The 15,023-nt window shown below is 32.0% G+C and overlaps 1 protein-coding gene across 3 annotated transcripts in view; it reads right to left on the bottom strand.

The window, feature by feature from the left end:
• Positions 1-15,023, bottom strand: part of LOC118187595 (asparagine synthetase domain-containing protein 1) — a 58,639-nt gene that overhangs the window by 30,527 nt on the left and 13,089 nt on the right. For all 3 annotated transcript variants that reach the window (XM_035357845.2, XM_085826941.1, XM_085826942.1), the window contains exons 2-3: positions 8,337-8,528; positions 4,603-4,728 (exon numbers count right to left, since the gene is read on the bottom strand). In XM_035357845.2, the coding sequence (XP_035213736.1) occupies positions 4,603-4,728; positions 8,337-8,528 (318 nt within the window). The remainder of the gene's footprint in view (positions 1-4,602; positions 4,729-8,336; positions 8,529-15,023) is intronic.

The raw sequence follows: 15,023 nt of genomic DNA, 5'->3' as shown, positions 1-15,023 counted from the left end.
ACTCACTAAATTTAACTCATGATACCATAATCAAATTAATCATACAGCAAAAGCAAAATGAATGCATGAGCTAAGAAACAATGTTTAGGTTTTGATACTTTCTTCTTTTCTTCTAGCTATAAACAAAGGTTGCATAAACCACTTTGGCTTTAAGTCACATATGAGTTTTATTAAGTGGTCATTGAAATAAAATATCTTTGTGAAGAACATCTCTTTCTTGAAGAAATAAGATAGCTACTTCTTCATCTCTTGGTGAACCCAAGTCATAGAATCCATTGCAGTAAAAATGCTGTTAATAATAAACTGATTGAATGAAAAGTGTAGCCCATAAACAATGGTTATAAAGACAATTTATTCCAAGGAAAGAAGTCAAACCAAAATTTCAACATCTGGTACTGAGGAAATGCACCAAAATAAAAAAAAAAAATAAAAAGTAGTGTCATGTGGCTTTCACAGAAAATTAACGCAAATATTTCGGCCTGAAAAAATTGTAAAACTGGATAATAATCTATTCATGTGGTGAGAAAACAAAGATGCCAGGGTTCTATAACAATGGTTATTTATAGGGTTATCCAAAGAAATAGAGGAATTCTTTCTTGTTTATGTTCTGAATAGAGTGCCGATCACTTTCATGGCTAAAATCATGGATATTCGCATAGTCTGCGCTGTAAACACTCTCTGTAACACTCTGCTAGCATATAAAACAGAGGAACTGGCTAAAGCAGGTTAGAGTATTTGTATTGTGTATGGTGAAAGATTGTGGTGCTCCATTAAATGGTGGAATAAAAGCAATGAGGTATGATTTGCAATCAGTTACGAGTGAAATCCACATTGAGGAAGTCCTTGGGAGAAGAAAATGTTTCTGATATCATATTAAAAGCAATCATGGAAGTATGGAATCCACAGACTGCGTGTAAGAAGTTAACATGAAACTTGAAGATAATCTTGTAAGATTTAAGTAACATGGCCTGCGATAATAAGGAAGTGTCAAAATTCACATTTCAGAAAAAATGTGATTAAGAAAATTTTGGGGGAATTAACTAGAAATGTTGACGGTAAAAATTGTATCTAGTTATGACAAATTATATTTCAATTTAAGGCTACTGCAACTATAGTTTGAATGCATTTAAAAAATGTTCTGAACTGTAAAGTAAGAAATTAATGCAGATGCAGATCCAGCAGTGACTGAATGGATGAGACCGTCAAGTACTGGTAGGTTAACTCTGGTTTGAATCATGGCAAACAGTTGGTTGTACGAATTTTTTCTTGATTTTTCCCGTGTGTTTTATCAGTACAAACCAGTTACCTTAGAAAGTCTGATAAATAAATATAGATCCAATAAATACTACTTCAGGAATTTAAATTAAAAACTAATGAATGTTACCATATATTTCTTATTTAAAGTGTTTCAAAACATGTTCTTGATAATTTATGCCTAAAAATCTGATTGCTTTATGAATATTGTTATGTGGTTTTTGGTTGTGTTGAAAATTTCTGTGTAGTGTAAAACATAGTTGCCTACATTCTTGATATAAATTCTAATTGGTGCATAATGCGTTTATGCATGCGCATATGCATTTACGCATGCGCATAATACGTTTACCCATGCACGTTTAATGTACACTCACGTTTGTGAAAATTGCAACACCATGAAGGACTTACGCGAGTGAGGTGAAATTTTCTGGAAATGCAAAGTAGCACATGATATGCAAATGATTAGAATTGCAAATCCGTAGCGCATGCTGAGCAGCGCCCTCTGAACGGCTGATGGATCCGAATAAATAGACGGCTGTAGCGAGGCGTGTATGGTTATCGGTTGTTATCTGCTAGTGGTAAACGTTAACTCAATCTGTACTTATGCCTCGTCGACGAAAGAGAGCGAGATTTGAACAACTTACAGAGTTTGAACGAGGGAGAATCATCGGCCTTCGTGAAGCTGAATTGTCGTATCGTGCAGTAGCCTCTTGTATGCAGCGTAACAGCAGCACAGTGATGCGCGTTTGGAAGCTGTGGACGGACGAGTGTCGGACAACTCGGAAATCCGGGAGTGGACCCCGAAATGTGACGTCAGCTCGCGATGATAGACACCTGGTCCGCATGGCGCGGACGGACCGTACAGCTTCCTCTAGACAATTGGCAGCACTGTGGTCAATAGCTACAGGTGTTTCATTGTGTGCTTCATCAATTCGTAGACGTCTGCTGCAGTGTGGACTGCGCGCACGGACTCCTTTATACAGGATCCCCCTAACGCACGACCATCGCCGCCTGCGGCTACAATGGGCCAATCAGCATAGAGACTGGCGTGCTGATTGGCAGCATGTCGTGTTTTCTGACGAATCCCGCTTTAATTTGTGGTACCATGATGGCCGCATTCGTGTCATACGCTATGCCGGTGAATGCCACCTTCCGGAGTGCATTATCAAACGCCACAGTGGACGAACACCCGGAGTTATGGTCTGGGGCGCCATAGCATATCATAGACGATCTCAATTGCTACGAATTGTGAGCAATCTGAACAGCAACCGGTATATCCGTGAAGTTCTACAGCCCGAAGCTGTTCCCTTCCTTCAAAGCTTGCCAGGCGCTGTATTTCAACAGGACAATGCCCGCCCTCATACTGCTCGGATTGTTAAATCCTTCTTTGCAGCGCAGCAGGTACAGCTTCTTCCTTGGCCTGCGTGTTCCCCGGATATGTCGTCAATTGAACATGTGTGGGATGTCATTGGTCGGCGTCTTGCTCGTGATCCTCGTCCTGTTGCATCTGCAGACGAACTTTGGGTACGCATACAAACGATATGGAATGCTCTTCCTCAGTCAGACATTCAAACTTTGTTTGACTCCATGCCACGTCGTGTAGCAGCACTTATTGCGGCGCGTGGTGGCCACACAAAATACTGATTCTGATATCTTGTTCTTGTTTGTTTGCTTTGAACATTTAATCATTTATTTGTACCACTACCACTCAACTGTGTATTAAATTGCATTCAATTATGACGATTCCTTCTTCGTGTTGCAATTTTCACAAACGTGAGTGTATAACGAACAGTATAAGCTAAGCTAAAATTATCTAATTATCTATTTCAGTTAATGTTCCAGATTGCATTGTTCTTTAATCTTTGAATTGGACCTGGCTCAGACTGTTAGAGCAATTTTATAAAAGTAAGCTTGAACTTTCGATTCTGGAGCTGCCAAAGGATCTACAAAGCAAAAGCATGTTTCGATGTCCATCAAACAAAAAGTGGAATTGCTGCAAAAAAAAAAAAATGGATAAAGGCATATCCTTTGTTTCTCTAACCATTCCGAAATCTGTTTATCAATTTCACGCTGCTCCGCCAAGAGGGGGGATTATAAAATCAAAGATCAAGCAGAAATAATAAAATTAAAAATATGAAACTGTAATTTATGAAATAAAGAGCAATTATGATCTAAAGGGTATCAAAATTTAAAAAAAAAAAAAAAAAAAGATTTACATTTATTTTATTACTTTATTAAACATTTCTTTCAATGTAAGTTGTTTAAGTTGCTTCGTTTTATGTGCTAATACTTTCTTTTTAATTCTATAAACAGACATAATTTCTTGTTCAGTTACAAAGTTCCGCTGTTCAAGTCCTGTAATTGCTGTACCGAGAATACCGACTAACTTGTCAATCGAAATTTTTTCATTTTCACTAACCTCTCTGTCACTTTCTTCATGCCTTTATCCATTTTTTGCAGCAATTCCACTTTTTGTTTGATGGACATCGAAACATGCTTTCGCTTTGTAGATCCTTTGGCAGCTCCAGAATCAGAAACTCTTTTTGACATAATCAAAAGTTTAAGCTTACTTTTTATAACATTGCTCTAACAGTCTGCAAAAAATAATAAGCCGGATCCAATTAGAAGATTAAGGAACAACACAATCTGCAACATTAACTGAAATAGATAATTAGATAATTTTAGCCTAGCTTATACTGTCCATTATACATTAAACGTGCATGCGTAAACATATGTGCATGCGTAAATGCATATGCACATGCGTAAAGGTATTATGCGCGTGCGCAGAAAGTTTATAGCTTTGAGGTCTGGATTATAGATCATTTCAGTTTATGGATGTCCAGATTAAAGATACGGATTACTGTACTTTTGTTTAATTGTCTTTACATAAAATACATATAATCTATTGATCTACTTTAAATGTTATTTTAAGCTACATTTTTCTTATGGTGGAATGGAGCACCCTGAAAAAACTGATGGTTCTAAGGATCCTATGAGTTGACAAAGTTTGAACACTACTGCTAAAAATTGTCATGGTTAGGACTGGCAGCTGTCTGATAATAGTTTACAACATACACTGGTGATTCTTTGATAATCACGGTAACAATTTAAAAACAGAGGCTGTAATAATATGGAAATATGCAATCCTTTTAAAACAGCACCTCTTTTTTACATAATTAAATCAATCAATCATTTAGTTTGTAAAAGAATTTTTATATAACTATTTAATAAATTATAATCTTAGTTAATTTTTAGATTATAATGCACTAATCATGAAAATGTAATTTGAAAATCATATTTTACTGCCTATTGTGATATTAATTTCAAGAAATACAAATAATTTCTCACCTGATAAAATACAAAGGCATATGGGCCTCGGATGCATTGGATGACATCCAATACATCAGTGATGCTCACACACTTAAAAAGCATTTCGCCTAAAACTCTTGTATCAGACATATTTTCTGAAGCAGCCTAAAATAAAAATAAATAAGCCATCATAAAAATTTTGCTAAAAGAGACTGGCTTTATATAAATATGTTGATTTAACCCTTTGATGGGCGGTGGGACGCCAAGCATCCAACCTTTTTTATCAGTTTTTATCTCCCATATGAAAGCTGCAAAATTCCATTTAAAATACATACAATTATACCTTTGAGTTCTCTAAATGTATAACAGATGGCAGCACTAGTACTCATTCATGGAAATAATGTAAAATAAATATTCTTTGCAGATCTAATTTTGAAGCAGTTTTTTTTCCCCTTAATTTCTAATGCAATTTAAATTGTCTGAAAAACAACTTTTGTTGTTAGAATGAATAGTTTTATGTGAAAGTTTCCTTTTATAATAAAAATTATTATTTTACTTCATATATATTAATTAAGAAATTAAAAGGTGGGACCAAATATGTCCCACTGTGCATGTAGGAATTGCTGCTACTAAATGTCAGCACCATTCAAGTATCATATATATATGTTAATACATTGTTTTATATGTTTATAATGCAAATTTATATTTTTTAATAAATTGCAATAATGTTAAAACTTGAAAAATATTTAATATTTTTTTCAGAAAGAAATGAAAAGATTACTCTGTAAACATGAAATATCATTGAATACTGAATGGATATGTGAGTGTAATTCACCATAGAAAAATATCCTAAGCACAGGAAAGAGAGGTGAAATGTAAATAAGCATGATGGCCTTCTAAATATCTTCCTTTTAAAATCTGTAGCAAATAAAGTACTAGAGCAAAAATCTTCTCTGTTTCAAATCTATTCAGAAATTATTTAAAAATATCTAAAAAGTCGAACAGAGGGCAATTTTTTAAAATTATATAATTTTTTTCAAAAAAATATTTTTTATTTTGCAAATATGATCAATATTTTCTAGATAATTATTCAAAAACGTTTTTTTATATCTTTCACTTTCATTCGGTTGCTAAAACTACCGTCTTTTTCTGAAAATAAGACATCCTCCAAAAATAAGCCCTATCGTGATTTTCGGAATTTTTTGTAAAATAAGACATCCTCCGAAAATAAGCCCTATCGTGATTTTTGAAACTTTTTGTAAAATAAGACATTCCCCCGAAAATAATCCCTAGTTAAAAGAATGTGACAAAAAGAATTCGTTGAAAAATGCTGTTGATTTATTAAGTAATAATATGTTTAGCTTTCCTAATACTCATATTTCAGAGAAATGTTTGAAACAAAATATTCTGAGAAATTAATTGTTTACCTCTACAGCTCATTTCAAATTAATTCTTGGAATTTATCTTAACCAGTTCACCATTTGCCACGAGAGAGATACGTTCACAGGAAAGGCATCGTCATCCATTAGACAAAATAACTGATAGTGATGTTTCCAATGTACTACGAACAGGCTACTTAGACAAGAAGTATTCATTTAACGATAGCTATATCGCAAGACATGAGAGATTCGGACCAATGATTCAACAGGTAATGGATTTGGAAGAAAATCAGAATTCAGAATTTTATTTATGACGATATTCCAGAAGAAGATGACATGACTGTAATTGAATAAATTTAAATTTCTGTATTCTGTGTAAAATAAATATTAAATAAAAATACTTTTATTTTTGCCCTTCCCCGAAAATAAGCCCTAGCTTGTATTTTGGACCAAAAAAGAAAGTAAGACAGTGTCTTATTTTTGGAAAAAGACGGTATCACTTTAGATAAGCATGTTAGGAGAATTTATGCTGAGGCAAAGATGCCATTTTACTGCTCTAGATGTGCGGTGGGACAAGCAGTAAAGCAGTATCCCAACACGTCATGAATTACCTTAAAGGTTTTTTTTTTTTTTTTTTTTTTTTTTTTTTTGCATAACTGTAATTAATCTGTAATAACATTGTATTAGTGTAAATTTATTTTTTCCAAAAAAAGTTTTTTATGCACCGAACCTCAAAGGGTTAATAGACAAAACATAAAGGCATGTTTCACCGAAATTAATATTTAAGGTTTTATTTTCAAGGTATATGCTACTTATGACAGCAGAATACTTTACTAGTAAACACTGAAACATAATAAAGCATTACTTTAATTCAATAAATAAATTATTTGCGAAGCAATTACTTTTTCCTTCTATTTTAATGGCATATAACTTAATTTAATTTTTAATCAATTCAAATAATATTTCAAAAAATAATTATTTTTAAATTTCACTTTGTAAACACATTTTTAGCAACAAGTAAATGACTTGGTACTCTTCTGTTATCAGGACTGGATTAAAAAATGTATGTGTATACGGAAGTGTATATGTATGTGCACATAAGTGTGCGTGCATTCACATACCTACATAGTACATACATATATACATGAACACATATCAAAATCGTAAAAACAACCTTGTATTTAGCGTAAGTATAATGAAACACTCAATCGATTTCGAGGGCAGCTAAAGGTCCCTCCTCATCCGGAGAAAGAAATACCTAGAAAGAAAAAAATAAAAGAAGAAGGAGTCTCAGAAACATGTGGTCCATATAAGCACTGCACGTGGTTATAACTGGATTTTTAATCAGAGTTGCAATGGCCGCCTACTTTTACTGAGCCAGGCTATCTGATCAAGCATAAAGGACAAGAAAAAGAAAAGAAATTTATTTGAAGTTCAGATTTTGAGCGTGAAGGTGCATTTGCCCCTCGCTCCCAATTTTAACTTCGCTAATTTTTCTTGTCCTTTATGCTTGATCAGATAGCCTGGCTCAGTAAAAGTAGGCGGCCAGTGCAACTCTGATTAAAAATCCAGTTATAACCACGTGCAGTGCTGATATGGACCACGTGTTTCTGAGACTCCTTCTCCTTTTATTTTCTTCTTTCTAGGTATTTCTTTCTCCTGATGAGGAGGGACCTTTAGCTGCCCTCGAAATCGATTGAGTGTTTCATTATACTTACGCTAAATACAAGGTTGTTTTTACGATTTCGATTGTCACATTAGCGTGTTTCTCTTCTTGTCTATGAACACATATATCAATCATTCTATATTAGAACAGTCAACCATGTAAATCTAAATTCAAATTCTCAGAAAGTGTTTGAGAAAACAGAAAATACTTCAAGAATATCTTGAGTATTATTCACAAAAAAATATATTTATCATACTAAGAATAAATAAATTAATTTCAGTTTTCCTTTTTTTACATTAAATAGAGTATAAAAACAATCGAAAGCAACTTAAAAGTAACTTCTGAAAAAAAGTCCTAACAGCAAAGCCGCAATTTTAACTTCAGTACACATTTGTAATAAAGTACAAATATTTTATTTTTTATGGTAACTATATTTTACAGTTATCATAAAACAGTCTGAAACATATTTGAATTCAAAAATAATTTTATGCTTTAGATAACTTCTGGGTTTGTCAAAGACCCAACTGGATTATATGGATTACAGCAAAGCTCACAAGAACTATCTCCTTTTTAGTTTGCCAAGCAACTAATCTAGCCATGAAAGATGACATAATTAAATCAATTCTAAGAATTATTCAGAATCTCATGATTTGATATAAAGGTTTGAATTAAAGCATGAAATGGTAATTAATTTCTCAATTTACTTGTTTCATGGACATTTTACTTACAAAGTCATTATCAAATATTTGTCCATTCCACATAAGAATACCTCCTTTTTCATTTTTAAAAGGCTGTTTTTCAATGGAAGATCCTCTTAAATGCAGAACTGAAGAGCAAAAGCAAGAGGTAATTTTTTTATAAGTAGCAGTAGTTTTCTGGAAATGATCTGGTCCTCTACGTCTTAATTTATTCACCAGTTCCTAAAATTAAAACACAGTAATATGAAACATGAAATTTATCACCAAATACAAGTTAAATCAAAAAATCTGAAATGGTTTAGAATTTAATGGTCCCCCCGTTTCATCCAACATCAAATATAGAAGATGAAAATTCGTAGATTAAAGAGAATATGAAAATTTGCATTCAATGAAACCATAAACGAACAAATTTTATGGATCAAAGTTTGAACAGCGATGCTGAATTTTTGCTACTGCTTCTTTGATATTTCTAAAGCAAAAGCAGATTGCTATGTACATGGGAAGACCAACAGCAGAAAAAAACCTTCCATATGGATTCCTACTCTAGAAAGTTGTTTGTGATGAATGTTTCTTGTTTTTTCAATTTTATTGATTCACTGCTTTTTTAACTGCTGTTTTAATTTCTTTGTTGAATTCTCAGTGCCCTGCCAATTTCAAAAGGGCTGTTACGCTTCGTGTATTAAAAAAAAAAAAAAAAAAAAAGGTGAAGAATTAGCTATTAGCTGCCGACTAATTTTTTTCTGATAACCAGAAAGCAAAAAATTTGTCTAAAGCATATATCATGCTAATTTCTAACTCAGAAATCGGTTCTTAATATTTCATTAAAAGTACAGTACGAAGTACAGAATCCACATATCCAATATCCAGAATGATCTAAAATCTAAACCCTCCAGATCATCAGAAACTTTTTTTTTTTTTTTTTAAGAAATTTTTTATGCTTTATGCTTGCACATTTAATACTTTTTCATAGTAAAATATGTAGAGAGTCCCAGTTCTTAATTTCATTTTGGAACTGACAGCAACCTGCAAATCATTATTTATAATTTTTTGCTTTCATCACCGAATAATTATCAAAACCTTGTTTGCAGCTTGAGAAATGACCCACACAACAATGTCTAACAACCATTTTTTTTTAAATATTAGTAATTAGAATTAGAATACCAAAGAGCATGATAATCTTTTATGTTGATATTATGCTTAGCAATGATTAGATTTCAGCTAACTCTGCAGCGAATTATTGTGTTGAGGAGAATTTTAACAGAAATTTCTTTCCACATGCAAAAAATAGATTTTAAAAATGATATTCATAGGCCAAAAGATTAGTTTTTGTAATTGCTCTTATCTATTTTGCCCTCACATTTTGAAAAATGAGTAAAGTTTTGAATCTGCCTTCTATGAAAGAATATGCAGTGAAGTATTACAAATACAAGGCCAGTACTAGGCCTTCTGACACAAAATCCAATCTTTGTTGTTTTTGCCAACTGGTGCCTTCCTCAAATTAAAAAATTTGAAACCCGGTGTTGCTGCAGAAGTTCTTACGTGATATTTGGCTTCATATTAAGACAGATGAGTAACAAAAATTATGATAAATAGTTTATATGCTACAACTTTTCGGTATCTTGATTATTTAACTAAACACAGAACAATCTGTTACTTTAAATTTTGTAGCGTTGACTGATGGAAATTGGACAGCACGTCCACCCACTTTCATGGTCTGATGGGAATTTACAAATGAATAAGATGTTTTAAGTTTCATATAGTTTAAAGCCTAACTATGCTGGCTTTTATATACAAAATGCCCCCCTTTTTTGTGTGTGTGAGTGAAATTATACATAATTTTAAATATGTGTTCTTGATATTCAAGTTGATAACAAATAAGATGACTGTTTTTTACAATTTTAGACTGAAAATTTCGTTTCCCGTATAGTTGGCTTTTCTACCATCAACTGAAATTTTTTTTACAAGCTTAGTTATCCAGAAATTTCACTGGCATTTGACATGCCAAGATTTTGAGATAATTGACTTTTTATTATATTAGTATTGGCCTCGGATGATAACAAGGCCTGTTCAGATGCCCATGATTAAAAGAGTTGTTTACCTTTAGATTGTTACTTTTTTATGCAAAGCACTTGGAAGATATAGTATCTGTCCTTTATCTTACACTCCAGTTAATAATAACTGCTGCTTTCAGTGTTCAAATTCTCGGGAACCAAAACAAATAAATATTAATCAACAGTAACCATTTATAAACCTCTTACACTCCAGTTAATAATAACTGCTGCTTTCAGTCATCAAATTCTCAACCAAAATAAATAAATATTAATCAACAGTAACCATTTATAAAACTACTATTTGCTAAACATTTCTGGCATTTACAAACCTCAGATTGGGAAAATATTTATTCTTCAGTGCCAGAATATCTTGTTGATATATTAAAGCTACTTGTAGTTCATTCAGTTGACTTTCTTAGGACCACATTATTTATGCAGGTAAGTAGCACTTCATTAAAATAAGTTATTAAATGAGGTTGAAATTTTAGTTCTGTCTATCCAGTCCCTGTATCATTACATACTGTTTGCAAAGTTCTTTGGCCAGACTGGAGCTGAGACAAGCAGAATTTTCTTATTTTAAAGTTAATAAAAGCAATCCTCCAGACCAGTGTTTCTCAAGCTTTTCTAATCATTTTTTAAGTTCTAAAATTTTTAAGCAACACTAGAGTAAAGTTGGAATTTTAGTTATGATACATGATAACATATACAGTCAAAAGCCTTTAATCCGGAATGATCTATAATCCAGACCTCAAAGCTACAAACTTTCTGCACATGCGTAAACGCACTGTGCATATGACCTCTGTGCATGCGCAGTTAATGTATAACGGACGGTATAAACTAAGCTAATATTATCTAATTATCTATTTCAGTTAATGTTGCAGATTGCTTTGTTCCTTAATCTTCTAATTGGATCCGGCTTATTATTTTTTGCAGATTGTTAGAGCAATTTTATAAAAGTAAGCTTGAACTTTTGATTATGTCAAAAAAATTTCCGATTCTGGAGCTGGCAAAGGATCTACAAAGCGAAACCATGTTTCGATGTCCATCACACAAAAAGTGGAATTGCTGCAAAAAAATGGATAAAGGCATACCCATTGTTTCTCTAACCATTTCGGGGGGGGGCAAACGTCGCGGTGCGCAATGAACTGGAAGTTGATCTGTCAGCGTTATCCTTATCTTGAGGGCAGATGTTTTTATTTTATTCGGCTTATAATTCCTTACTAAATGTAGTATTTCATCTCGATGTGCTCTGATATGATTTAAATCAAATTCCTCGTCATTATAAATATCACAAATACATATCAAATAGTTTTCTGGTTGCAATTTTCTAATTTTGACTATGCGTAATGTATGCTTTACACATGCGCGCGTTGAAAGAAATGTTTAATAAAGTAATAAAATAAATATTAAGCTTTTTTTTGTAAATTTTGATACCCTTTAGATCATAATTGCCCTTTATTTCATATATTACGGTTTCATATTTTAAATTTTATAATTTCTGCATGCCATCTTACCAGATTTAAACTGATGATCTATAATCCGGAAAAAACGATAATCCGGAATCGCCGAAGTCCCGACGAGTCCGGATTAAAGACTTTTGACTGTATATATTATATTTAAAAAAATAATCATTTATTGAAATTTTCATATCACAGCTAAAAAAAAAGATTTTTTTTTTTTTTTTTTTTTTTTTTTTTTTTTTTTGGTAAAAATTGATACATAAATTTAATTTCATGAAACAAATAAAATTTAAAAAAATAAAGTATTTAGTTTCCAATGACTTCGATGTGTTTGAGGCTTCAAATTACAAATTCTTTTAATGTCACATGCAATGTTAGAAACCTGAACTCTTGTAGCAAATGCAATATTAAGTTGTTTTCTTTATTTGGATTTTGTTGCAGCATAAGACAAGACACCTGCCTTCCACAAATATGTTGTCATAAAAAGAAGTAAAATATAGGAAGTTCATCTTAATAAGTTCTGATATTCTTCTGATAAACTTATCCAAAATTCATTTAATGATAGTTCTTTAAATTCTTGTTTCATATCGAAATTAGTCGTCAAATCAATTAACCTCAATTTCATAACTGTTATCAGAACATTCTGTGATTGGTGGAAAAACACCAGTGTTCATTGGAATATGGTTTCAGGAAATGCTGTGCTAGATGCATTTTGAGTGTTCCTTCTTAAACATCAATTGACAAGGGGGTAGAAATGCAACTTCTGCATTCCATCTTTGAAGATGTCCACATTCAGAAAATTCATTGATATGCACCTATAATATAACCAACGAGTTCACTGAAAACTTCAGGAAATATTTCTTAGTATTATGGCATATTACACTTTTTTAATTTGTTCAATGTTAATTGTAAGATGTGAAAAATGCTAAGTGAAAAAACTTAAACCTTTAAAAAAAAAATTAAAGGATTCTAATGCTCTTGATAAGTGAAGCTAAAAAGGAGCTCATTTAAACTGTAAATTTCCCAAACAGGCATTCTGAAATTTACTTAATATAAGAGTTATAACTGAGTATAACTATAAAGTAGTCAGAAAAAGTGCAAATGATTCAAGAAAGCACAAAAAGGATGCAAAATTAAGAACTCTCCTTGAATGGTTTCAGGTGATGACACTAAAAGCTGTCTCTCCTTCTTGAGCTCTTTTAACCATAAAAGGTATGGAATTTGCTAAAAGTTTTGTCCTAGACAAAACTTTTTACCAACTGATGAATGACTCACGAAATGGAAAGAGATAAATAACTTATTTATGTTAAAGTTCTGCATCAAGGAATATGAATCTTATGTCTGAAAAGATGAAATCATAAAATGTCTTCAGTAGCTAATAAAGTAAACAAAGTTGTTAGTTGGAAATTTAATCAAAATTTTGACTTTTGATCTGCAAAAATTATACAAAAAGCTGCTTCAATTGGTGAACTGGATTTCCTTAAAAATTTTCACATTCACAAAGGTTTATCTTGTTTAACTAATTCCAATGACTTTAAGTCATTCTTAATCCTTTTAAAATTCTAATAACTTAATTTTTCAGCTTTTATTACTGTCTGCAGACAGATGGTGCTACCTTCTCATTTGCTTTACTCCTTTTAAGTAAAAGTAAATCCATTGCTCAGGTAGATGGTGCTACCTTCTCATTAGCTTTACTCCTTTTAAGTAAAAGTAAATCCATTGCTCACCCGTCATTACAGATTTCTTTATTCCTGATGAAGGACTTGCACCTGTTTACTCTGTAGTCAATACAGTCTTAACTAAAATCTACACCAAATACAAGGTTGCTTTGCCTGATTTTAAGTTTTTCTTTGGCATGTTTTTCTTCTTCTTAAAAAATAACCTTGTTTATCAGACACTGTGTGGTGAGAAGCAAGAGGCAGATCACCATGCAACTGAGAACTAGATAAAAAAAAATATTTTACCTGGGCCTAAGTCACATAAAATTTACAATACAGACAAAACTGATTTGTTTTACAAAACATTAACAAAACACAGATTAATATTTAAAAGTAGAACATGATTTGGTTTTAAGAAATTGAAGTGAAGAGCAATTGATTTTAAGAAATTGAAGAACAAGTCACTGTATTATTAATGTGCTATATCAAAGCAAAAATTAAGAGCCATTGGTTGTTGGCAAAAGCAGAAAACCTTGATGTCTATAAGAAGTCAAAAATGTACCTCACATTTGCCACAGCAATAAAAATTTGTTAATGACAAGAAGTACTTTTACTGATTTTTTTAAAGGAAACAGCTAACTGAAAATTTAAAAAAAAAAAAAAGTAGCTTTACTGTTAAGTAACAGTGCTGTTGAACTGTTTGATCTTGTTTCTAAATAAACATTAAATTGTAATTTTCCCTACAAATATAACTTGACCTTCAGCCTTTAAATCTTTAAATATCATTAAAAGAAAGATGTTACCAAAAAAAAGTACATTCTGATTATTCGCATCCTCAGTTTAAACTTTCAATAATACTGCTCATTTTTAGCACCAATTTTATTTCAATTTATTCATTTTTAGCACCATTTTTATTTCCAAGTACATATACGACAATACATAACCTATGCAAATACCATATGAGTCTGAGGGCATGCTGATTTACAAACGTTATACTTAACGGGCATTTTGCTGAACAGAATATACAAGCTGTAAAAATATAAATTTTTATTACATAGATTTTCTTGTAAAATGTTTCCTTTTAATAATATTTATGAATAGAACACTAACTATGAGCCATAAAGATAGCCAAAGAAACATTTTTCTTCAACAAATCACCAATGAGTCGCAGATTTTTTGTATAGGTGCAGATAATAAGAAAGTATCTCCCTCCCCAAAAAATTACAAGCAAAATTTAATTCTTGAGAAAATGTCCCCAACTCTATATCCAAGGGCACCATGATGCCCACCAATCATTTAACGTGTGCTTGCCACTGTGTGATCAATATTGCAATCGTGTATACAATAAAAATATTTCAGTTTTCTATAAAATTCTATATGAAAGTTTTCTTATTTCTAATGAAATTGCTTCCAATGCAGATACCAGCACAAAGTGAAATGCAACCAATCTTTTTTTTTTTTTTTTTTTTTTTTTTTTTTTTTTTTTTTTTTACTGTGCATGTATTATTAAGTCTATTCAACTATAAAAAGTAAATGCTGCCTGCCGTC

The sequence above is a fragment of the Stegodyphus dumicola genome, chromosome 11 (genome assembly GCF_044657685.1).
Source record: "Stegodyphus dumicola isolate Sdum_Otavi_A_Nest chromosome 11, ASM4465768v1".
In the NCBI taxonomy this organism is placed as follows: domain Eukaryota; kingdom Metazoa; phylum Arthropoda; class Arachnida; order Araneae; family Eresidae; genus Stegodyphus; species Stegodyphus dumicola.
This window is presented reverse-complemented; position numbering and strand designations above follow the sequence as displayed.